We start from the raw sequence: 27,828 nt of genomic DNA on the forward strand, positions 1-27,828 counted from the left end.
ATCTAAGAAGAGCAGGTGAAAGTATAGAATGTCATGAGAATTTCACAGAATCTTTATTACGTAATTTCATTATGAACTCGTATTTTATATTCTAAAAAGGTACATATTTGGGTTTTTCCAGAGCAAAACTTAGACACTGCATTCTTTTTATTATATATCTGAAAGAAACACCTTTTAAAATCATTCAACTTTAACCTATTAAGCGTCTTTTGCATTGTTTGTTGCCATATTCTACATGCTTCTTATATCATAAAATGCTGTTTAGATTAAATACATCATTACAGAGAAGCATTGCATGCCAAGTTCTCCAATTTTTTATTTTCCATGAAACGACGTATAACAACTTTCAGGATTAATCTTTTTTAAGGTCATTTGTTCTTTAGTATTCTTTGTTTGGTATTCTTTAGCTTAAAATCGTTTTTTTATCTTTTGAATCACCAATTGTTTTAAATCTTAAAGGTTCTTCTCCACTATTCTTTTAACAAAGTTTGTTTGTTTGTTGTTTAACGTCTCTCTCGAGATTTTTTCACTCATATGGAGACGCTACCACTTGCCGGTGGAGGGTTGCAAATTTTTTACCCATACTCGGCACTCAGGTCCATTGAGTAGTGAAGGATCTTTTCATTTCAACACCTACTGCGACATGGGACGTCGATTTATACGGTCTCATCCGAGGGACTGGCCTCCACGTTCCGCAGTAGATTCGAAACTGCGAGGTAAGGAACTAACCACTACCCTAACCAGTTTGCTACGCAGGCAACTGTTTTGTCTTTGTCTGGCTAGATTTGAAAAAGGAGGTTTTAATAGCACCAGATACTTTGCTTAAAAAAAGAAGTCTTCATGAATTCAGGAATTCATTAAATTGAGTGAAGATGTTTACGGTTGCAAGTCAGTCCTTTTCAGATGGATATTTTCTTTTATGTAAGCTACAAATAATTGTTACCTACTCTCCCTTCTGCATAATGAATGTTAGAATTCCAAGAAGAAAGAATGTTTGTTTACCGACATACGTACTAATATAATGTTACAAAACATGTCATATTCATTACCTCAATTTTCTGCACCTGTCATTTAATATGTTCATAAAACATAATTTTGCAACCAACATATTAAATCCTTTGTTAGATATTTGATTTATGTCACAAAGTCATTTTGAGTGGATTTAATAACTTCATTTCTTCTTGACATTAAAAAGAAATCGATCCAAAAACTTTCTGGATGGCCCAAATACCTAGAAATGCAACCATGATCCTTTTTATGAAAAAAAATAAATAAATAAATAAAGGAAACTTAATTGTAACATGACAATTTTTTTTCTAAAACCGAAACATCATTAAAAACCCCTTAATAAAAATAATCATTTTAGTTTTCTACTGAATTCCTTTTTGAAATAATAAAATTCAAATTCATTACATTTATTTAATCCACAAACTAGAAAAGGTTAAACAAAACGCGGTTACACACTATGCCATACTTGTCACGTCAACCTATCAAATATCATATTGTACATGTCAACTTCAATATATTTTTTTGTTCGAGCTTGGTGTACTTGTAAAAATGCACGTCAGATTTCTGTAGAATTTAAGGACCGTATGTTCTGCGTGTCTTGCACCATATCTTGATACGAACAACACTGCTTAATCCGAGGTTTGAACCAGTGTCCCACGGATGAGAATGAAGAACACTATCAATGTGCCATCCCTACAATTCACTATTATGTTCGGAAAAATATGAAAGAAAATTAAAACATAATATTATATAATACAATATAATATAATGAAATATGGAGATTTAATGATGAAATACCGTCATTTCGGAACACTCCCTTTAATACAAACAGACAATCCTAATTATGAGAATATTTAAGAAGAAAAAAAGTAGAATGCATTTCTTTCATAAAAGTTAGAAAAAAAAAAGAGATAAAAGCGATTTTACGGCAGCAATTTGGTTCCATTGTTTGCATCAAAATATTAATTTATATGTAAAAAGAAAACTTTAAAATTTAGATATACAGAATTTTGTTTTCTCTAAAATATTAATAACAAATGCAGCATTTCCTTTGTTAAAAATTGGCTTTCCCCAAGAATTATAATATAAAATAGCAAACGAAATTCTTTAGAATTATTTATAAATTCAAGGAGAAAATTACCAGGTTAATATATTTGTCTGAATTTCAACTGACACACTTAATCAATATTAATATAAGATTTTTTTTCATTTATTTATTTATGACCAATAAAGATACTTGATGTACATATAGATAATTTTCAACGTGACATTTGCTTGTTTTGATAAATTTGTCTGCAAGTTTTTATAAGAGAATTAGATAACAAAGACACGCCTTTAAATAGCACACCAATTCTAAAGACGCCAGATTTGTTTGATTTCAACTCTTGGTTCCAAAAAGTAGATAAAAATGTATAGGAAGATGAATTTTGACAAAGGTTTTTACCCCCAATATTGCCATGAAAACAAAAGTGGTGTAATTTCTTTTGAATTTGATTGTGTACTCTATTGGTGTTTCAAACTGTATGATATTGATGCGTAATTTTCCTGTGGTTTACAATCTTCCATAATGGCTTCCGTTGTCATTTAAATTTTTTTTTAAATTTTCTGAATATCTGAAATTTTCCAAAAATTTTACAAAATAGCAGTTGCTTATTACATTTTTGAAGTTATTTCGGGGTAATATAAACTGCAGAACTATAGCCCTCTTGTTGAGAAAATTCGAACAGACAAACCAGAGAGCTACAGGTCAAAGCATTCTTAAAGCCGCTTCTTTATCGCACCCTTTCAAGTGGCCAATGCTTCGTTCCTCAGGTTCTGGGAGTGGCCCTGTATAAATGCAAGCGAAGAAACAAAATAGCGGGTGTGTCCGATCTACAGGGATGTTTACTCCTCCTAGGCACCTGATCCCACTGTTTAAATTTTAATGTGTCCATGATTTATGCCCTGTTCACAGATTTGTATTGTTGTAGGTTTTTTTTTTTTAGATAACTGTTTGCTATCTTCATCTTGTTCATATTTGTAATTAAAATCAAGAAGGATAATTATGATATTAAAATAACCTACATCTATGTCATATATTTTTCTTTTAGATATGCCTGATCTTTTTGAAATGGAATTTAATGATTTCAGTTAGAAAATTGAAAGCTGCATTAATACCTAATTGTTAGGAACTCTTATCAAATTTGCATCTATTTTTTCTACATAACAGAAGTAAGTCACTCTAATGTAATAAACATCTTATTGATTGTTTTATTTTGTGTATTTATTGCTTATACATTTTATTTACATATTTGTTTTGCAAAGCGTGCGATTTATTTAGATATTAACTAGGCAAGAGTTGTTTAATGGTTAATCTAACAAAACTACCTTTAAAAAAAAATGTTAGTCTACAGATATGTGTGCGTTTTTATCTTTTATCGGCGGCCTTCAAAAAATTTATTTTACGCATTGATTAAGAAAAAGAAAGACGTTTTCAGTATTGAGGGATTTATGGCCTCCTCGCACAGTTAAAAAAATTGAAAGAGCCGTTTACGTTGATTTAAATAATTTAATTCCTTGATGTCGAAATCTCTCTGAAGAAAATTGTCATGAGATGGAAAACTGGTTTCCCGCTCAAAATTGCCTACATAGAAACCATGTGGTAGAATGCACTTGATGGAAGTGTACTTGAGCTTTAATTTATTTGGTCACAATTTAGCTTGATATAATGTACGCTCATAAAAAAGCAGACCTTGTTTATAAATGTAAGAGACTCTTTAAGGAAGAAATTATGGATATATGAATGTTAATTTTTGTCATTCTTAAGAGAGATGATAATTTATGTTGTCTTTAAATACTAGCATGAATAAGGTATGTTGGAATACAAAAAAGGAAAGACAATTAATTGTAATCATAAGTATGCATTTAATGCTTAGAAAGTTCCCTGTATGTTCTTTTTCCAGATATTGTTGATTTATCTACATGTATTAATCCTTATCTATTGGCTGCAAAAGCTTTACAAACCGTAATCAATATAAATTGTTTAAAAGACTATTTTTCATAATCCCGGAGATTGTAGATCGTTTTGATAACATTGGATTACTTTTTAAAAGATACTTCGGTATACTATTATACCAGCATTTGGAAAAGCAGTTCATTTTCTTCTATATTTCTAAAACTGTTTGCATGTCTTAACAATTGAAATATCGAGAACCAGTCTGAATTCCTATTTAACAATAAATAGCATTCCAAAACAAATGTTTTCAGGTTAATAGATTTACCTACATTTTAAATAACACTTTTATAAATATCAATTTAAGGTTTCCAAAATTTATTCCTTATCATTTTTTTTTTACTCGATACGGCATGAATTTCATCTGCATGATGTATAAATAACATTGATTGATTTGTCTGCCTGTGTTTTAAAGAAAAAATACATGCATATTGATATTATTATGATTATAAAACAGCCAAATTGATTTATTCTCACACCCATGATCAATAAATAGGGAAAAAACTATAAATGTATATTTTTTTAAGCAACTGATCGATTTTCCTAAATGTTGATTAATATTTTCCAAAGGCGCATGTACTAAATAAGTAATGATAGATCACTTTGACACAGCATTGCATTACTCACCTTTCCTTTTTTGTATAGTTGTAATATTATAAGTAAACATATTCTGTGTTAAATGACACTTTTTGATAACAAATCAGGTATTTCTTGCATGCTGTTAATTTTTTCATATTTGCTAAATACATAGAAACCTACATGGAGAAATGTTGAAACTTTATACATCTAGAAAAAAGCAAAAAGTAGAGTTCATATTAATTCTTTCAGAAATATAGTCATTGGTAATTTCTGATAAAAAACAGTTTGATTGATAGCTTATTTATTGTTTAACACAAAGTTGGCAGTATTTCAGCCATATATCGGCTGTTAAATTTAGTTAACATGGCGGTATTTAAAAGTTTTCAGCTTCTTTGCGACCCCCCTGTTAGCATAAAAAAACCCGGAAAGATCTTTAGATATATTTAGCTTAATTAAAAAGAAGTTGTGTAAAATCAAAACGGATGAAGTTTAATTAAATTTTCGAGTTCATTTTCATTTTTTTAATGTGCCCTATCCAAATACTTAAAATTGTTTGAATTGACAAGGTTTTTTATTCAAACAAAAATTATGAAAACATCGGTATATGGGCAAGCAAACTATTTTCATAAAGTTTTAGATGAGAGGAATTAATGTAGTTCAACATTCGTTGTGGGGTGAGCAAACATGAATTTAATTTAGCTGGAATCCAGCACAGGCAGGTGTGTGAAAGAGAGCATTAGACATACATGTATTAATTATTTCGAGCGATAGACAATATGCGATAAGTTGCATAATATACATTAACAAACATCCAAAAATACCAGATTTTGACATACACTTGTATTTTGTTAAGTAACACATGCTTTGCAGCATTTTTAATACTTGTATCAACTTGCTGTTGTGTGTTGGTTTGTTGTTAAACGACCCTCTCGAGAACTTTTCAGTTGATGAAAAAATTCGAGCGGTTTTTTTTTGTTTTGTTTTGTTTTGGGGTTTGTTTGTTTTTTTGTTTTTTTTTTTTTTTTTTTTTTTTTGGTTTGGTTTGGTTTGTTTGTTGTTGGTGGTGTTAACTGATAAGGAAGGAACCTTTCTTCAGGTTAGAAACTTACTAAATACACAACAAATTCACACCGGGGGGATAAACAACCTTTTATTTACTGCACATTAAAAAAAGTTCTAATTTTATGGTAATTCTATGCAGTTAGAATTATCTGCTCTTTAATTTGAAATTGAATAAATTGAATTTTATGATATAATATACACTCTGTAATCAATTCAAATATTCTTAACATTCTATTCGACCAAATCAATTCAAATATTCTTAACATTCTATTCGACCAAATCAATTCAAATATTCTTAACATTCTATTCGACCAAGCTGAAGGCGCTGAATTCTTCATTTGTATGTGTTTTCCTAATTTAAGTATGCAACAGTGATTTTAATTTTCATCAATACTATATTCTCCTTTAGCATTTTATTCTGGGGCAGAATAGTAGGCACCCTATGTTGCAAAACTCAAGATCTTCAACTAAATTTTATACCATATAATTTCCTCAAACTCAAAAAAAAAGTTTTTCATTGGTGCATAGTGTCCTTAAAATGTCAAAAATACAGGAGGAAGATTTGATTCATTTCTTTAATTTGCAGTATATAATTTTAGGATGACAAAAATTAGTCAAAAAACTAAAACCTTCAAACTGATTTATGTCTCAAGTAATCTTAATCAATGTTTTATTTCTTTGTAAAGCATGTTATTTTTAAAGATAACAGTGTTAAGATTACCTAGAAAACAATTGTTTGTGGTTGGATTAAACATATAACTGTCACTTTAATTAGTTAAAATCCATTTTAAAAGTACGTTTGTCATTGTCCTTGAGAATAATAAGCTTTTTAATTACAGAGCGAGGTTTTCCAAACAGATCTTTAAGATTTATTATCTCTATCATGCAGTAAACAAAATGTTTCATTTAAATCATTCAATTAATTAAGGAAGAATATATTTCATTATCCTGTATAAGTTATATAGGTTCATTGTCCTTTGATTGTCCTGCATTTGGTTTGTACAAAAAATCTCCACAAGGTAGATAAAATCAGAGGCATTTATGGGTACATGTGCGCATGCTTGTGCAGATGTGTTATTTTTTGCATTTCACTTTAAATATGATTGATATTTTTGTTCTTTATAAGGAACTTCAACTATTCAAGACAAAAATATTTCTTGAAAACAAATCTGATGTCCCAATGGAGTACCGAAGTAATGGAATTTTATATTTTTTCTTCTTTTTTTTTTTTTTTTTTTTTTTTTTTTTTTTTTTGTATTTTATCATATAAACAATAATAAAGTTAAAAATTAATTTATACAATGCGCCACTATTTTTAGTTTCCTAGAAAAAATAAGATAATGATAAAAATGAGAACAAGTTTAAAGTCATCAACATTTCTGATAGTTATTGCATTTGATTTTTTAAAATTAAATAGTAAACTTCCCCGTGCAATATACAACATTCGATTATGCGCATTCAAATATGGTAACATTGAAAGACTTCAAAACCCATGTTTAAAATAAAATGAACTAATCCATGAAACTTGTGAGAAAACATTCAATGTACAAAATATTATAGACGAACTTTATTTTTATATATCAGCATTCAAAATGTTCAAAAATACAGACGAAGTGAGTTGTTAAAGAGGAAATGACTAAATAAAGTTAATAACAGTTTATTTAGAGTGCAATATTTTAAAATTCTGTGATTTTGGGGGTCATTTTCAAGCATTATTGTCTCCAGATCTTTACCTTGGTCCAGACGGTTAAGGGCATAAGAATGTGTTCCCCTAACTGGTACAACAGGGAAGGCATATTTCACTACCTGTTGTGAATTCGAAAGGTCAATTCATGAAGTAAATGACTGTCTCCATTAATTAGGACAAAAAACATGATTTGAAATTCAAATGCAGTTTTAAAGATGAATAAAACATAGATTTTGATTTCTCTTAAATATGAATCTATCGTTTCCGTTTTCAGTACGCACTTGATTCCCAAACAGCATTTATTGAAGGAATTGCCATTGTATTAATTTTCTTAAGGACAGACGATACGTTCCTCAATAATATATAATTCTTTTTCAAGATTTTGTCATTGAGGTATTGCTACTTTAACATGTTTATTCAGAAAAAATTGAGGTACCTTACCAGACATTTGTGCAAAATACCAGAGGGTAGTGTTTCTTATATAATCCATTTGGGAAAAAATTAATTTGCCAATATAAATTTTTTTTGCGTTTGGATTTTTTAAGGACGATTAGAAACTCGTTTAGAAATCAGAATGTAATTAAAATTTTGAATATTTTTCATACATTATGAAGATATACATAACAGATATTTGAGAAACGTATCGTCTGACCTTAAATAAATGATAAGCAGCTCTTTAATCAGCAATGTCCAATTTTACTCCTCTTAGGCACCCAATCCCACTTCTGGTGTTTCCAGGGGTCCTTTTTTTTTTTTTTTTTTTTTTTTTTTTTTTTTTTTTTAAGATTCGATTTGTTTACTGGATTAATACGATTGACTACCGATCGTTATCTCCACTTTTTAAATTTGATTGTAATATATACCTTATTTTAAAATCAAGTAGAAACCAGATCTTCTTCACATGTTCTAAAACAATGCCGGTCCTTCGGATGAGACCGTATAAACCGAGGTCCCGTGTCGCAGTAGGTGCTGGCACGAAAAAGATCCCTCTCTGCTCAATGGCCCCGAGTGCCGAGTATAGGTCAAAATTTGCAGCTCTCCACCGGCAAGTGGTGGCGTCTCCATATGAATGAAAAATTCTCGAGAAGGACGTTAAGCAATAAATAAACAAACAAATCTAAAACAAAAAAAGAGAATATACGCTTGTGCCATAAGAGCAGTATGTTGTTTGTTGTTATATAAACAGAAGAAAACAAAATAAGAACATTTATTAAATTTCTTTTTTTTTTCCTTTTCTGAAGACTTTTAATGCTAACTATTGTGTGAGGTACTAAAAACCATTTCGTTTTCAGTGTGACTGAAATGTCATGAAAGTACGATTTATGATTAAAATATATATATAAGAAACCAACATGCATGTTATACGATATAAAAACGTCGAGGATGTTGCTAGTGATCCAATGACCTTTTTAAGTAAGGGCTATCATTTTATTTTCTGTCTGCCATCTCCAACTTGTCTGACATGACAATTTAATTATCAAACTGACATCGGTGCAAAATACTATATTAACCCACGCGCCAATTTTTTTTTTTTTTTTTGCATTGATGAAATGCATTCTTGCTTAGAAACATTCAAGACACAAAGGGATGTTAATTACAAATACAAATGAAATTAAGAATTTATTAACCAAAGGTTAAAGTATCATGTTGGATTCTTGCATAAACACATTCTTGCACTTTTAACGTTGTCTTGTACGTGCTTTGGGTTCATATTTTAATTTCCCAATGACAAAATAATAAAAGATTAAAAGATTTTTTTTAAAGCATTAGTTATTCGTATGTCCTTGACATTAAATATATCTATGTCAGTATCTCATAGATGTGATGGTGTTTGTAAATCAATATTGATAATAGGGAAAGTCACACCATGCTGAAGAAGTGAAGTTTAAAACAGATGCTGATACGCCAATTTAACTATAAGAGCATAGTGGTGGGCTTCCATATTCAGTCTTAACGCTCTCATGTTATCATCAACAGGAATAGTTTCTTATTTTATACTATTGTTGCAATGCTTTTTTTTTTTTTTTTTTTTTTTTTTTTTTTTTTTTTTGTTTGTTTGTTTGGTTATTTGTCTCAAGGATGCATGCCAGAATGAAAGGTAAGTTAATTTTTGAAACTAAATCCATTGATTGTTTATTTTGATAGGATGACGTTTTACATCGTAAATTGGAGCAACTTTAATGCATGAAAATTTACTTTCTCTCAGACACAATATGAACAATAAGCATTAAAGAGGCTGGGGGGTTGTGGCCATTTTTAGACTATATTGATCTCCTTTAGAAGAAGAGCTCCATATGAAGATATAGAAAATGATCAAATTTTAAAACTAAAATTTTTGAAATTTTTCTTTGCCAAATGATAGTTGACAGCTTAATATATCATATCTAAAAAATTTAGTTAAATCTGGTGGTTAATTTGTTGACCCTCCAGCCTCCTTAAAAGCGGTAGATGTGTTTATTTATTTTCTATATGTTTATTTTTTTTTTCTAAGTATTTATAATTTATTGATAAATTTATTTTATTATTTATTCATTTGTGATTTTTTTTCCTTTTATATATATATATTTTAAAAAAAAAAGATTCTAATAATAACTTTCCCTTTTACATCAAACTGTTCCTACTGCAGTGATAATTATTGCAGAAAAAGAAACATTGTATTTGAAATACACTGCATTTCAATGTCATCGAATTGAGATTGATCAATTTTGAATTGTATTTTAGACTATCTCTTAAATACAATTATAAATACTAATTTCCTTCTATGTAGTAGTGAAAAGATTGATTAACAAACGTCAATGACATTCCAATCGTTTGAAATCAGTATTTGTATTTTCAAAACCAAAGCACGATTAGATATATAAAAATATCAATTTCTAAAAATAATTCAATCTACGTAAACCTTTCGATTTCTGTAAATTCTGAGGAATTCTCGGAGTACTATCAAAAGATATAACACATTTCATAGCCGATAAGATTTTCCAATGTTTTATGAAAAAAAATAAGCAGACTTACTGAGGATAACGTCATTTGAGCCTCGTAAATATAAAAATAACACAAATGAAAATTCTACAAATTGATAAACTTAAGATGTTAAGATCTTTTACTGTTAAAATCTATATAAAGATAATAGTCTTAAAATTAAATGCTTTGCTTTTATTGTAAGTGCATTAAAATAAAATAGGTAGACATTTTAAAAAGATTACAGTGCTTGAACTTGCAATTCTGATTACAATAATATCAATGTTTATTGATATTTTCAATTTTTTGGGGAAAAAATACACAAAAAAACATTAATATGCGAATCCCATCTAATTTAAATATCAGGTAATTTTTTTTTATGATTTCTGTTTTTTTTTTTTTGTTTTTTTTTTTTTTCTTTTTTATATATACTAATTCTAATATATGCCTTATTAACATACATCAATTTGAACTATTAACCTGTTCAAAAGACATCTGTCGAATTGCATGGCGTACAGTTGTTATAATTCACAATCAATCTAGTTCAAACCAAGTTCGTATCTTCTCGAGCTCTAGTTCAATTCATGATTCATGCCTTAACTTGTTTAAAGCTACATTACATTTGATTTTGCATGAATTTTGGCATAATACTTAATTTCTTTGTGATGTTTCTTTGTTTCTTTTTTCTAAACAAGATTTTGAATACCATGGCTGCCTGGGACATATGCAGAAGCAGAAAACAATTAAATTATGGAAAGAGAGAAATATAACCGTGCAGCTCACAAGCATACATTACATGTATATTTTTTTTTCTTTGTAATTAAAATTCATTAATTTTAATATCAGTATACATGTCATCTAACCCACATGTTGATATATAAAAGTTGGGCTTCAAACTCAAAAGAAAAACATCCTTTTAAGTACAAAATACTATTATTACTTTTACTAGGAAATATTCTAATGATAAATTAAAACTGACTTCAAAAACGTATTAAAACCTTAAAATTCAAAAGCTGGAAGTCTTCTGAGAGTTTAGGACCGCGGCTTGGAGACGGATAATATATCCTTGAAAGATCCGGCCAATCTTTCAAAGCTCAGCATTCGTCAACTATTGCCATCGCTGTGAAAAGAGGGCTTTCATGAAAGGCACAAATGGTCAATTTAAGCTTTTCTTTAGAAGGAAATGACTCCGAAGAAAATTTTAATTGTGAGACAAGTTACCACGCACTAGAAATTATTAAGCCTTAGTTGTTTTTAATCTCTTTTATTCAAGCATTCATAAACATTCCAATTCAACAAGTATTTTATCTAAAAAATGCCAAGTTATTGATATATACAGTCATGTAAAACAATAATTCAGTTACAAATAAGATACAGTTAAGCTTTGGTATCTCGAACACTGATATCTCGAATACCATGGATATGTTGAAGTAATTTCGGATCCTAACCACTTACTCTTTAAATATTTTACCCTGGATATCCCGAATCCTCGGTCTTATAACGGACTCATTGAGATCGAGGATAACGAGGTTTGGTTGTATTTCTAAATGTAAAAAGCTAGAAAAGTCATGTCTTCCTTTAAAGAGGGATTCTTCTCACATTTATTGTACTCAAAAATCAATAAAATTTGTACTGATCCAGGAAGACATATCACCAAGGGGTGAATCAAGTAGATTAAAATTGACCGTTTCATTTAAGGAGCGAGGTCTGGTCAAGGTCATCTTCTTTTTCCTGAAATTGACAATCAAAAAAAAATCATGCGATACCTCCTTCTATTTCAAAAGATTATTTTTTTTTACATAAAAAGATTACACCACATAGGGTCTTTTATTTGATACTCTCAGATGAGATATATATTTTGACTAGTGGATACTGGCTAACCCAGCTATTCCTATTTTACCTAAATATGTTTTGAAAAATTAGTGATTTTATATGCTTTGGATATTTTTTTTTTGTATTTTCACTTATGGTAAAGTAGTTACATAGAGATACTGAATGATACAAAAACAAAAAGATATGACGGCTAAATATGAGGGAAAAAAAACACTGACTGATGTTTTAATCAGATCAGTTCTTAGACTGGAAGCTTTCAAAAGCTAAGAAAGAAAAAAGAAATTCAATGAAATATACTTGGAATGTTCAATAAGTCAGAAACTAAACAAAAATTCCTCTTCTAGTAAATACATGGAATATTACCTCTGCTTAACTCTATGGCACATTATGATGGCGCTTATGATAATGCACCAGCAAATCATATATCATAAGCTTTTGATACAAGCTAAAAAGGTCGTATTCTTGCCACAACATAAAGTATTTTGACACTGATGTTAAAGGTCATCGATATAAATATGCATTGATGGTAACCATCAGATATCCATAAGATAACGTAACACGAAAACACACTATAAAAAATCTCGTCATAGCGATGAAAAAAGCATATCCCGATACAATTGTATGAGATCTCAATTTGAAAATATATAGAATTTTTTTCGAAAGAGGGACTTGAAAAGACGAGATGAACAACTCTCAAAAGCAAAAAAAAAAAAAAAATGCAAAAAAAAAAATATAAAAAAAAATATGCATAGTGGCTTCCTTTATCTTATTATTACACATATTATATTTTGCAAAAGTTAATTTTGTATCAGATGGTCAGATCATCTAAGTATATTTCATAATTAAAAATCAGAATTGGATTTTTTTAATAAGAAATTAAATTAGATTACATGCATATCTGGGAAAACGTCTATTGGATTAGAAAAAAAAATGATAAAAAATTACTTATCACTATGCTTACAGAAATTAGAAAGTTGTTAACTTTTTCCCGCCACTTTTGGAAAAAATGGGGAAAAACATATTAATTATTAAATATATCATAAAAACATTTTCTTTGATAAGAGTATCAATCATGTGCTCCAAACTTCCAGCATTCAATCAAAGCACTCTTCAAACAATTTCCACTTCGTAGGCTGGTTTCGCTCTTTTTCCTATGTCAATGTCTCAAATCAGAATGACAAGGTGTTAATTTGCATATAGTTATAATATTGACAGGCTTAATAATTAGGCATTCCTTTTTAATGATGACGATTTCATATAAAAAGCCAATTATATTCTAATTTGTTTTCATATCATTTGTAAGGTCTGAAGGTTCCAACTCGCTGTATCGGCGTTAGAAGTGGAACAGTAGACTAGCCATGATGGAATGGCGGATACATGTACCCGCCATATTGTTTTTGCTGTTGCTTCGTTACCTACTGGTTGCAACCCAAGGACAGTTTAATTTGCAAATGTTGGTGAGTAAATTTGCTTTCTAATCTGTTCATGTAATTTTTTTGTTAAGGGTACTTCAGTAAATGATGGCGTAAGCAAAACATTTTTTGTCATTTCTAACTTTTGCAGAAACAATGGAATTTCTAATCACAATACACACATTATTACAGATATATAATCTTACCATTTTTTTTTCTCTGGGTTTAACATTAAAACCTAGACAATCATTAACGCAAACTATTATCACATTTGTAGAATTTAATGGCATGTAATAGTTTCCTTTAATCTCAATTTAAAATCGTATGCCCTAATCTAATGAAATCGACAACCACATCGTGGTGTGCATGCATGCAATAGTACTGGATGGTTTGAATATACCCTACATCTAAGGCACAATACAGATGTATTATTTCTATTTTCCAATTTTTATTTCTTATCCTTATTTGTTCAAAAAATAGCTTTTTCATTTTGGAGAGTTTAAACTTTAAAAAGTTTTAAGTTTAAAATACTTGCAGTCTGAATTTTACATTAATTAGCTTTCACAGCAGGCATTGAGCATCAGATTTCAAAGGGGAGCAGATAGAAAAAATGAAAAGAAAAAAAGTTGAGTTAACTTTTCTGAAACAAAAGTAGCGAGGGGAGGGGACATCCGGCCAAAAGAAAAATCTTTACAAAAGTACGACAAAGGACTCTGATCAGAAAAAATGACGGATTCTACCACCCTAACTCTTTTTTTTTTCTAGTGGTCTGAACTATATTGGTATCCGTATTAAAATTATTATAATCAATTATCATTCGGTTACGTTTTTCTCTTTAAATACTTGACATGCGTTAAGAACTAAAACTTAAATATGCAAATAATATCTCAAGACAAGGAAATATTTTTCACTCTGACATTCACTGGTAAGCATTAATGCATTTATGATGATTAAAAAATTATTTATGTATCATTTTTATGTTCTTTTATCAATAAATAAAAAACTACAAATAGCGCTTTTGAATTGATACGTTTAACTCATTGCAATAATATTCTGAAAATTTTTACTTCAAGGAATCTTTTCCCTCCACTGGAGGTTTGAAAGGACTGCATGCATTGAAATATCTTTCCTTTTCATTATGAAACCTTGAATATGACTAGATCTGAGTAAAATTAAAAAATACATGTCAGTTAGCAAGAGTCTTTTCACCTGACACAGTGTAAGTGAGTAAAGTGATTGATCGTCACATTGTTGTGGAATTCATTGAAAAGGTCGTATTTCACTTTTTGACATGTCAATCTAAAGCGACATGCAATCAAACAAATAATTATGAGTCATGCCCCGTGTAGCACGTTAAATCAAAATTTACACGTTTTGGTAAATTTCGAAATTGATTATTCATTACGAACCTGTTGAATCAATTTGATTGACAATTGATATCACACCTCCAAGGAATAATGAATTGCCACAGATCAAAATTGCAAAATTTCTTATATCCCTCTTTTCATGATCATTTTTGTAATGATAATGAAGGAAAGAATTTATTAAATACGTCTAAGAGTTAATACATTGATTTGGTATCTTAAACCCTTAAAAAAATTATAAAACTACATCATATTAAACAAAATTATGTTGGATTGTTTCAGAGACAGCAGTTTAATGCCGGACGCCGATTCCCACAGCAAATTCTGAATAACAGATTTCAAAACTTCAATCCACAACACATTATTGCACGTAATAGAGTACTCAACACATCACCTATCGTACAATTACCAAATAACCCGCCTAGGATTCCGCAAAGCCCGGTCCAAGCAATGTTTCCAAGAATGAATGCCCAATCACATCCACAAATCAACAGACATTTTCAGCAACTCCAACAGGCAGACGCCGCAAACCCACAGATTCACCACCCGCAGATGATCCAAACAGCACAAAATACCCCGTCAAATTCTGTTCAGAATGTAAGGTCTGATCCAAACAACGTCCAAAAGCAAATGCACGAGTTTCAAAGATTGCAAGTTATGCTGAGACATATTCAGCAGCAAAGACAAAGACAACAACAGCAACAACAACGAAGACAACAACTTATACAACAAATACAAGCAATACAGAGATCTAGGACACAACAGAATCCTAATGTTCAGGCAGGTGGTTCTAACCACGCTTCCAAAATTAACCAAATGGAGAAAATGATACGTGAAATGATGAAATACAGAGATCAGCTGAAAAAGGAAGCTGCTTTTAGACAAAAGACAAGACAGATCGCCGCAACAAACATGTTAAATAAAGAAGCTATTCCTACAGCAGATGTTAAGTCTGGACCATCGATTTTAGTTATGAGTAACGATGTCGTAACTGAAATTCCAGTAACAACAACAAAGAAACCAAATGGTAGTCATGGGCAAAGTATGATAGTTTTTGCAAAAACAGCCAATATTCATTCCAATGTTGATTCACAACATAATGGCCAGAGACAACCTCCTGAACAACCACAGCAGCAACTCCAAACAACTACACCACAATCCGTACATTTACAGAATCCTGGTCCTCTTTCTCCTCAGCAGATCACAGGAAATTCTCGCTTTAATACCATGAACGAAAAATCTGGACTCATACATTGGCAGCAACAACAAAACCAACAACAGCAACATAGATCAGAAAAGCAAAACATTGGACAAGAAAACACTCAAGAATATGTCAGACAGCCTCTTGGTAATATTCAAGTAGCACACTCTCAGAATAATCTACCCGAACGGGTGCATCAGTCTCAACAAGAATTTACCGGCTCAATTCCGAAGTCTTTCTTTCCAAATGAAAATGCAAAAATATTTAATCAAAATACAAATAACCAAAACAAGCAATCAACAAATTTAAATGAGATTCAAACTTCTCCAAATAATAATCACATGCGTCAAACTATCCATCAGAGCAGAAATGAGGGAGTATGGCAAAATAATAACCCAAACGCTCGTGTTTCTAATCCTGAGCTTCCTCGTCAAAGATTACAAGCATTGCAGAATGGAAATCAAAATCCAGTCCGACGCCATCATAATCATGAACCAAATACAAATCAACTTTTGCATGAGAAAAATATTCTAATACCCGCTACAAATCAACCTACTCAGTTGGATCTACCACCATTAGGCATGATAAGTAAAATTAAGCCAGCAAATAATAACAATAATGGAAATCTCAAAATGCAGCTTCCAACGCTTGGAATGATTTCATTGAACAATCAAAGACCTATTGTGCAAGTAGATCCAGCATCAAACAGCAATGGTTTACGTAGAAACGGTCCAAATGACCCAATGCAAAGAAATCTCCATGAAGTCGGAAATAAGGATTCACATAGCAATCCCTCAAGAATGCAAGTGCCAAAGTTCAATCAGAATAAGAAAAGTAACAACATTCCATTTCTTGCTTCAACAGAACAACCAAGGAATTGGCAGCATAATGTGCAAAAAGTTCGACACAATATCCATTTTCCAACGACTTCTGCACCACTTCAAAATTTACAAATTAGCAGTGAATTCCATAAAAATAACAATGCACCAACACCAAGAATAAATAGACAACTTTTCAAACGCCCACCAAGACCAAGACCAGCTCCAACAACCCAGGCTACTAATCCTCATAATTTCATTTCTAAAAGCCATCATAGATCAATGCAGTCTGAGATATATCAAACAGCTCCCCAAACTGTACCGCCGACGATTGTTACAGAGCCACCACAACCGTTCATTCAAACAACGCCCAATTACATTCCCATTACAACTCCAAAACCTACTTTTAACAATTACTTTAATAGAATGTCACGAAGGCGACCAGAAAAGGTTAGGATAAGCTTTCGAAGACCTCATCTTCAAAGAAAAGTAGTTCTTACGCCACCTCCTGTTATTTCTACTCAACCCAATTATCCTACAGAGGCTGTAATATCTACTCAACCTAATTTTCACCCGGAACCTACACAAATTCCACAATACCAACAAAGAATAGAACAAGTGCCGTCCATGCCTCCCCCACTTCCTACAGTAGAACAAGTGAATAATATTCAAATGAACCGAGTTAACAACATGCCACTACAACAAATAACAACTGAAGTACCAAATATTAGATTCCATACAACTACAGCTACTCCATCAATATACCAGAATCCGGAGAGAAATTTTCAGAATAATAGAAACCAAAGGCACTACGCATATCCTGGTCAATTCCGAAGCCAAAACATAAACCAAAATCAAATTCACAACAATAATCTTCAACAACAGACAACTCCAGTTTCCCTTCAATTGAGTCATCTTCAGCAGTGGGAATCTGAAAGGAAGATAAACAATAGAATTTCACCCTTAAATCAAGAACCTGGGTCTAGGGGTTCAAACTTTCAAAGAAGCATTCCGATTACTACAACAGAAAAACCACGAATTCTTCCTGTTCCGAGACAACAGAGAGAAAATCCTCTTGCAAAACTTTTAAAACTTCTTCAGCGCAAGTCACCGTCAATAAAATTTGCTTCAGACAGACGAAATAGACAACGTCCACCCAAGGCACACGTAACACAGGAAAACAGTAGACGAAATCGTCCTAGACCAACTAGACCACCAATGCAAAAACGAACCCAACGTCCACCTGTATCTTTACCAGTCCATCCAATAAAGAACAGCTACCCTTTTAATGGTCATACATTTTCCCCAATGACAAAACCAACACAGATTCCTATTAGCAATAGGTGGTCACACCGAACATTGCCAACAGCCATCCCAGCTACATCAACAATCAAACATAGAGTTCAGGAAAACTTCAGACGTTTCGAAGTTTCGCCATTTTCTACAAGTTTTCCTGTAAATAACCATAGACGTCGACAACCAACAAGTGTTCCCTCAGTGCAAAATATCACCCCTGCACCAACAATGACACCAGTAAGAAACAACATACCTCCTCCAATTCCTCCTTCATCAGGAAGACTTCCTTTGAATGGAAACACTCCGGGAAATAAACGAAACCAGAATTCTAATCTAAATAGAGTCAATCAAAAACGGCATAAAATAAAGTCAGTAATTAATCCTGCTAATCCAATCAACCCTGCTCAGTTGCTAATTGCTGCATTGATTCAAGCCCTTCAAAGTGGAAATTTACTTAAACAGCTTCAACTACAGCAAAGGAGACAATTTTCCCAAAATAGTCAGCTGCATTCCTCACAGCAACATCAACATTTCCAAGAGCAACAAGCGAGCAATAGCAATCAAAACAACAATCAAGGACAGATGGACTCTCAACGTAATCTAAATCAGGAGCAGAATATCCCTGAAATTCATCACACATGGAACCAAAATGAAAATTCTCAAAGATCTTTAGAAAATAAAAACCAATTTGTCGAACAACCTCAGGTAGCAAGATTGAATCCAGAAAAACAGAGTACACGGTCCAAAGATATGCCTGACTTAAGTATGCTCCAGGGACAAGAAATTGAATTTACAGATGTAAACACTGGATTTGGAGGTGAGTCACCACCGCCAGTAATTATCCAAAGAATACCAAAGACGTCAAGATCCAGACAAACAAATAATTCAAACGGAAATTCAAACGGGGTGTCATATGAATTTCCAAGGATGGCTTTGCATGAGAATAGTGCTGTTGTTGTACAGACCCAAAATGGTGATAACGACGACCTCTCGAATTCAACGTTGGAAATAAATGGTACGATAAATTCAAATTCCACCAATGATATAATTTATGAAGACGAAGATAAATCACATTTAAATCTTCCTAAATTGTCAACCATATTTCCTAATGAAAACAGCATTAAATCAACCGATGATTCACGTTCCTTTTCTAAATCAACTACCCCGATGACGGTTACACGAAAATTACATATTCCCAGCACTGAAAAAGAGATAATGGACGATAAAAAGATGGAAGATGAATTTGAGGATAAAAAAGGAGAATCTGTAGACTTTTCACACAAAGACGATGATAAAAAGCCACTGAATATGCTTTTACCTAGTATGACATCACTACTTCCTGAAGTTGATTACCCGGAAACAAACACCCCTCCTCCTTTATTTGGTATAAAAAGGGATCGGACATCTGCGTCTCCTTTACTCGATGATAACAAAAACAACTTTGAGGATTCCGAAAATGTAGCCAAGGAATCTATATTATCGACAAAAAGTCATATCAAAGATTATATCACAACACAAGCAGCAGTGACTACAAGCGAGTCAACAGCAAATAAATCAACCAGTTCTCAAATATCACCTACTCAATCAATGACTTCAACAACAGCTGCCCCTACATTATCGTCAATAAATTCCCCTTCAAGAGAAGTCACAACACATTTCACAGAAACAACATCAACTATTAACGAATTTGGATCTATTTTAACAACACAATCTTTCGTCGCCGAGCCCATTAAACTCACAGACAGCGATGACCAGGAGGACACGACTACTAGAACATTAAAAGCAACCCCAACATCGAGTCCGAGAATGGAATCAACAATTTCAATAGCAACAACACATGGTCAAATCGTGGAAAAAATAACTCAATTACCAATACCAACAATCAATCCGACTACAGTGACAACAACATCCAAAACAACACCACCGGTAACAACAACATTAACTTCTATCTTCAAATCTACACAAGAATCAGTTGAAAGAAAACCTTTTTCCTCAACAACTCAGAAAATGTCAGATGATTACTTGTCTAAATCTGGAACAATTTCAAGTCCATCGCCACATATTAGTGACGATGTTGATTTTAGAGATGTATTTCCAAAAAGATCCGGGTTGAATTCCGTCCACTTAAATCCAAACAAAACAAATAAACTTGACAAAACTTCTGCTTATAAATCAACAACATCCTCATATCTCTCACCTTTGAGTTTAGAAGATAAAGACACTTTTACGGAATCGTTCCGATTACGTCACGCGCCTGAGATGTGGACTGAAAAGGGAAGGAAAATTGAAGCAGTGACAGCGCTGCATCAACAAACAACAACACCTACAATATCTACAACCGAAGAATTAAATACAAAATATCAACCATTAACAACAACAATGCAGATGACAACAGGGGGCACAGATCCTTTTTTTTACTTGACAACTATTGATTATCGCCACTTATACCCAGAATTATTTGGATTAATACCGATATTCCATGAGCCCAAGATAAAAGAATCTTACACTAAACTTCCATCCCCTCAAAATGAGCCCACAACCACTTCAACTCAGTCACTAGAAACTACCACAACAAGTACAACAACTACTTTTCTTCCAACAACAACATTTTTACCGACAACGACAACATCTAGTACAACAACTTTACCAGTGACTACTACAACAAGCACAACAACATCAACTACGCAACCACCAACTAAACAACCGGGGACTACAAAAGCAACAACTGTAAAACCTATTCCAGTTAACGTTAAAGAAACATACACGTTCGATCATAATTTCGATACTATGTCTTTTACTTTCCCAACAACTATTGATTACAGAGATCTTTTCGCTGAAATGTTTGGAAGAAAACCATCTCCCAGAATATATGGAACAAAGGGATTTTCAAATAAACAAGTTAATAACCCCATCCCAACGACAAAAGAACCTGTTGCTGACAAAAATAATTTTAACAGAGTGCAGAAAGATACATATATCGGAATGTCACTCGAGGATTCAAGGATGCATATTAAATCCACAAACATCTCGCCTACCTCATCATCCACTAACCAAAACCCTATCAAGGTGTCTTTAAAGAAGCAAACACTGTCAAATGAATTAAATAATGTTAAGGCTGCAGATGAGTATCCTGAATCATTTGTGTCTAACAGTCTAAATGGTGGCTTAAGGTATCCACAAAATGTCCCCTCTACAACACCTAGAATTGTGAAAATTTTAGGTGGAGATATTGTTCGTACTACAGCACAAAGTCTCTCAGCAAAACATACACAAAGACGAACAGAAAACCATATTTCTGACTTCGTCCAAGACAGTAATGCAGGGCAACTGTCGCAAATGAATCTTGTACAGCCAAGTCAAAAGATACAAAGAAAAACAGGCAATGACATTTTGCTAGAACCCACATCTCAGAGCCGTTTTGATGTCGTTGATATACCTTACAATCCAAATCTCGACCGTGCAGCCACTTTACTTTCGGGAAGCAAAGTTCCAAATCACGTTGTGAAACCTAAAGTTGCCAGCACATTTCAGACACCTGTTGAGAAATCAGTAACTAGGGAACCAGAAAATGTTATCAATCTTGAGTTATTCAGTACCAATTCATTGGCAGCAAATCCCAGCAGGGGTCAGGCGCAGCAATCAAATTCGGTCAACGATATCGCCGACGTTTCTACACAGCTTGACTCTCTTCTAAGTGCCCTGGGCAGTGATATCATTATTCATGAACAGAAAAGCACTGATGGCCATGTTCAATATAAAATTGAAGGGGGAAACAAAGATGTCCCTGCATTTGTTTTACGAACAGGTTACAAATGGGACGAAACATTGGGATAGAGACCTTAGTGATATAGAATAGTGTTATAAACTGCCATGCACACCACCATCACCTCATGCGTCATTATTATTTATTACTTTCATTTTCATTATCAACTTCCGCTTTCATTTTGAATTTCGTGGATGTTCAAGTGAGAAGCTGAATATGTGAAGAAATATTCATGAACTAGTTCATATCTAGACTTTAGTCTGTGATAAAATATTCATTTATATGTCATTTAGCATTATTGTTTATTGATATGAAATCCATTTTTGTTATTTCTTGCAATAATAAACAAAATATACATAAAACATGTCTTATCTTTAATGCCTGTGAACGTATCACTTTTCTTGTGATAAGGTTTATTTGAAGTACTTAAGCAAACTGGTAAGCAAGATGTATATGAACCATGCATTTACAATCAATCAACAGTAAAAAAAATCTATAAAAAAAAAACAAAAAAAAAAAAACCTCGGCTTCATCTGTTACATGTACATAGCATTTATTAATGCCGTATGTTTGCTCCTGGACGACCAAAAATATGAATGAGGGGATGGATGGTTAGGACAGAAAGGTGCACCTTGTGAAGAGTTTGATCACGAGAATGGGCTCATATTGAAGAAATCTTGTCAAAGATAAGCATGCACGAATGTAATGGGAGGGGAAGGGGGTCTGGACACCCTGAGATTTTCTCAGTCTTTAACACTACTAACTGATTTGAACAGGGTCATAATATATATTACATTTTAAAATCTTAATATCTTTATTACCTATCATATTTCTAATACAAATCATATATCATTTTAAACAGCAATTTCTGCATTTTTTATCCATGTGAAAAAGTCAAGGAAATTTTGTCATTATGCTGTTTAATTTTGACATGAACGCCGATGTCATAATTTGAATTGATTATTTTTCTAAATGGATATAACTTAACAACATATTACAGAATTGTAAAGGTTAATACAAAAGCCAATGTTCATTTAGAAGTTAATGATGGTGAAATATTCCAAGAGAAAATTAACGCTTTCTTAATTAAAAGATGCTTACAAGAATGCTAGTACTAACAAAGTTTAGAAAGAGAGGGACGGCCAACGTGCGAGAAATGACACAATAATCCAGGAAGACTATGGACTTCAAGAACCGAAAAATTCTTGTTGAAGTGGAGACTCTTAACAAATTCCTTCGAAAAGTTTCAGATAGATATTTTCAGAAATTGATGCTGGCAATATCAACATTTTCAGCGTGTACTTACATGTACAAATTCTCAATAATGCAACACCCATAAGAAAAAGTTTGGTTCCTGCATTCACCAGATCTCAATCGTAGGACATTTTTCTGGGAATTTTTCAAGAACAGGATCTACAGTCCTAGATTACAGATACTAAATGAGCTCAAAAAGAACATAAAAATCTGGTGGGGAGTGTCTCACCAAAAATGTGCGACAACGCTTATAAAAATATCCAACTTTCGTTTGTTGTTGGAATAGGCGGAGATTATTTTGAAAATGTAATGTCAGGCTTTGATGTTGTGAAATTCAACTTTAAAAAATGACGAAATATAGAAATAGCGCTTATTTTCTTTAATGATTGATATTTCGTCCAGTGTTTAATATTTTTTTGGTTGGTTTGGTAATTTAACTTGATAGATCTAATGGATACATGGATTAAATTGATGAAAATATCAATTTTTAGATTCAAAATGTAACATATATTATGAAACACCCTGTATCTTGAAATAATTGTACTTGTATCATGGCAGTTTTATAAAATTCTGTATAAGGAGAAGCCTATCTTCCTATTTATGATATAATCTAAGATCTACAATATAAATAGATTCAAATCTTACAGAAATCAAATAATTAAAAAAAAAACACTTTTGATTTTTGATTGAATTTCAATTAAATTTTATTTTAAATATTGGTCTAGAATTTTGAATAGAAAATACAAGATATTTTTTTAGCATTTTATAAGATTAAAAGAAAAAAAACATTATTTTTTTTAATTGATCTTCAATTTAATCCGATTCTTATTCTTCCAAAAATTTTGAATTCAAAGCCCTAGATATTTTCTATTTCATTGGAATCCAGGATTCTATTGATAAGGTATAAATCAATATTCTATCAACATAAGATGACCTTTTTATGGAGAAGAATAAGGTTCCGTTAATTATCTGTAGACAGAATGCCGCCTTTTGGAAAGTACATTGAATTTTTTAAATCAATAATGAATTTATGGAAGTTTATATACCTGCATTTAAGTGCATTCGTTACATAAGTATATCACGTAAAGCGTATTTAATTAGAGATGTTTTCATAACCTTGATTAGCTCAGATAAATAGTTATTTAAAACAATTAGATATGACAGTAATCAACAATCAAATTAATTTGAACATATGTTTATTTTACGTGATAGCATGTCTAGAATTTATTTTAACGTTCTGTAGAAATGATTAATTGAATTTTAATCACACAAAGATTTCACATCACGTAAAATGGAAATATGTTTCCCTGACTCTATCAGAAAGTAAATTCACAACATATATTCAAGCAATGGTTTTGTACATATGAACTTATTTTATTTAATTATGATTTTTGTTAATCAAAGTGTAAATTTAACCGGTCAGCTCCTTTCATGACAAATATGTAACAAATTGTAGGAATTTATAAATTGCATCAGATGTAATCGATTTCAGTAATATTTATTTTCTAAAATTGGAAGTTTGATTTCATCTTTTGATTTAGAATTTTAAGTGAAATTTTGAAATCTACAGAATATTTCACACAAGTTTGACTTTGTAACATACTTAAGGTCTAAAAGTCAACCATTGGACAGTTGAGCTGGAAATTTCTCCTGAGCTTGCTCTGTGGAAAATTGCATGTGCTGATTTAGAAAATGTAGAATAAACAAGCACGCTGAGAGTATTGCATTAGCAATACTAGTCCCCTACCGGCAAGTGTAATCTGGTTACCATTAAAAATTAAAAATGCTGTAATTCCTTCAAAAAATTATTGAAGGGGAACAAAATGCAAACTTGATCTGTAACTCTTTAATATACACTTACATACCAAAAATCAGCTCAATATCTACAAGAATTTAGGGAAAAAAAGTGCGGAAAAGCAGTGGGACAGACTGACAGACAGACAGACAGACGGACAGACAGTCAGACAGACATACGGACAGACTCAGAGAAAACCTATAGTCCCCTCCGGTTTCACCGGTAGGGGACTAATAAATATATAAATAACGTAATCAGCAAAATTCAATATATAAGTCTTATGTGGTGCATATATACACTTATTTAAACTGTGCATGGATTTTAATCCATGTATCACTGACACAAGTATTGTAAAAATTCTATTAAAGAACAGCAAATGACATAAAATTGAAATGTAAGGGGGGATCATTTATTGATGGCAATTGTAATTCTATTGCAGTCATATTTCAGACACCAAACGTGCTTTCTCTTAATAAATAGATGCACATGTGTACATGTATTTTTCATGGAGAGAGTGTTAATCATTATAATCTTTAGACCTATAAGGTACGGATTCTGCTTGTCGACTGCTCAAATAATTTACTTGACCGTCGACTGACGGTTAAAAATGCGGTAGGTGCATGTATACACATAAGCATGTTTTACATAAACGGAACACTTTCAAACTCATCAAAGTTCAATATAATTTATATATATATATATATATATATATATATATATATATATATATATATATATATATATATATATATATATATATATTGTTTCTGATTTATGATCTAAATTTGCAATAAAAATTCAGCACGAGAAATTCACAAGGTAACATTCCTCCAAGTTTTCCTCCTCAAAATGCATTCATTATATTGAATAATCAGCAATTATTTATTCATTGTCATTTTGGCAAACATCACGTTTGAACCTGCATGACGATAAAAAGCTGTAAATGTAATTATTTACATGTCTATATATCTATCAATATGACATAAATGAATAAAAAAAATATCATAAAGTTGCAAAAAATCAAGTGATTTAGATTAATTAAGGAGTAATATATTATGAACTGAAGAAATTCTTCAGAAGTCACATTAAATGACAAAGATCTTTTCGTTTTCGCCCATGTAAAAACGATAAAGGGTTACCTCTTTGATAATAAATTGTTCAATTCTTTTAATTTTTAATAAACCTTTAAAAATTGTAATTAAAAAAATGGTCCAACCACCACTTGTTGTTGCAGAAAGGCCAAATCTCCCACGTTATACTATGGTTATCTCGTCCGTAAAGTTGGAACCCTACCCCCCCCCCCCCTTTTCCAACGAAATAAATTTTTCGAGTTTGATCAATCTTCTTTTTTTGTGCTACATATGTTTCATTCTACGTGTCTGATGTGATATTATTTTGTAATATAAAATCACTTCACCTAAATGCAAACATTTTCCAATAAAAAAAAACCTCCATGTATGATACATGTAATGTTCATGAGAGAGAGAGAGAGAGAGAGAGAGAGAGAGAGAGATACTTTCAAGAAAGAGAAAAGCTAAACTGCAACTCTAGAGACGGTTAGAGAGAGAGAGAGAGAGAGATACTTTCAAGAAAGAGAAAAATTAAACTGCAACGAGAGAGAGAGAGAGAGAAAGACAGAGAGAGAGGTGTCAACTTTGGATTTCTCGATTTGCTTCAGCAAGGGACATTTGACGAGTAATTTATCGGGAAGACCTTACACTTAGACCTACACGCAGCTGAAGTTGTAAATTAGCTTCCCTCTTCAAGCATTTTTATTGTACTTTTATTGCCTATCATTTATAGCACCATTAACCACCGCCCTCTCATGAACACATTGGAATTTTCTTAATTCTGAATTTATTATACAAATGAAATAAAAAACACATCTTAAAATAACATAAATTATTTCATTTTTTCTTCGAAAAAGCATTATAAATTTTACTGAATTTTACATAATATTGTCGGAACAGCTGTATTAATGAAACGTTTTGGGAACGAAATATTTAGTTATTTTTATATAATTCTTGTTCCTTAAGCATGATTTAGCTGATTCTGACATATTTATGATGACCCTTAATTTAGAAAAAAAATTCCCTTTAGCGAGGACCAATCTAGTTGGAAATTAGAAAAACGGACCGGCAAATATTTTTTTTAATGTTTGATATATATGTATATACCATCCTAAGAAAATTTGGATTAAAATTTTGTTATCTACCCTCGATTGTAGTAGATCGAGGCAATTTCAAAATATGGACATTTTTTTCGTGGCTTTACATACAGTTATATGCTAAACCTATATAAAAAATAATGAAATTGATAAATTAATAAAAGACTAAGTGATGAAATATTTTGCTTCTCATATATATATATATATATATATATATATATATATATATATATATATATATATATATATATATATATATATATATATATATATATATATATATATATATATATATATATATATATATATATATATATATAGATAATCCTATATCTATTCCTCATTTGAAAAGGGGGCATATCAAAACACAAAAAAGAACTTAAAGTTATATCTAAGATACTTGATAAATCGCAGTATGTTTACATTTATCAAGAAATGATTGTTGTATTGTATATATTTCTAAAAATTAAATGCTTCTTATATTAGAAAAAAAGGATAAAGAATAAGAAGGGGGGGGGGTAAAAATGCAATAAAATTACAAAGTTTGTCAATATGTAGCATATTGCATTTAAATGACATTAAATGACAGATTTTTTTTAAAAGTCAATCTACTGCATGCATATATAGTTAAGTTATCAA

General features: G+C 31.5%; 1 protein-coding gene across 1 annotated transcript; it reads left to right on the top strand.

The window, feature by feature from the left end:
- Positions 1-15,357: 15,357 nt before the first annotated feature.
- Positions 15,358-22,044, top strand: LOC133189467 (mucin-4-like). Its single transcript, XM_061324836.1, has one exon. The coding sequence runs from the start codon at positions 15,358-15,360 to the stop codon at positions 22,042-22,044; it is 6,687 nt and encodes a 2,228-aa protein (XP_061180820.1).
- Positions 22,045-27,828: the final 5,784 nt, after the last annotated feature.

The sequence above is a fragment of the Saccostrea echinata genome, unplaced genomic scaffold, assembly GCF_033153115.1.
Source record: "Saccostrea echinata isolate AGI-Se365-2 ecotype Australia unplaced genomic scaffold, CSIRO_AGI_Sech_v1 ptg000018l, whole genome shotgun sequence".
Lineage (NCBI taxonomy): Eukaryota > Metazoa > Mollusca > Bivalvia > Ostreida > Ostreidae > Saccostrea > Saccostrea echinata.

What these genes read in the sequence shown, in the direction of transcription:
- LOC133189467 (XM_061324836.1), top strand. Translation starts at nt 15,358, where the DNA reads ATGAATGCCCAATCACATCCACAAATCAACAGACATTTTCAGCAACTC.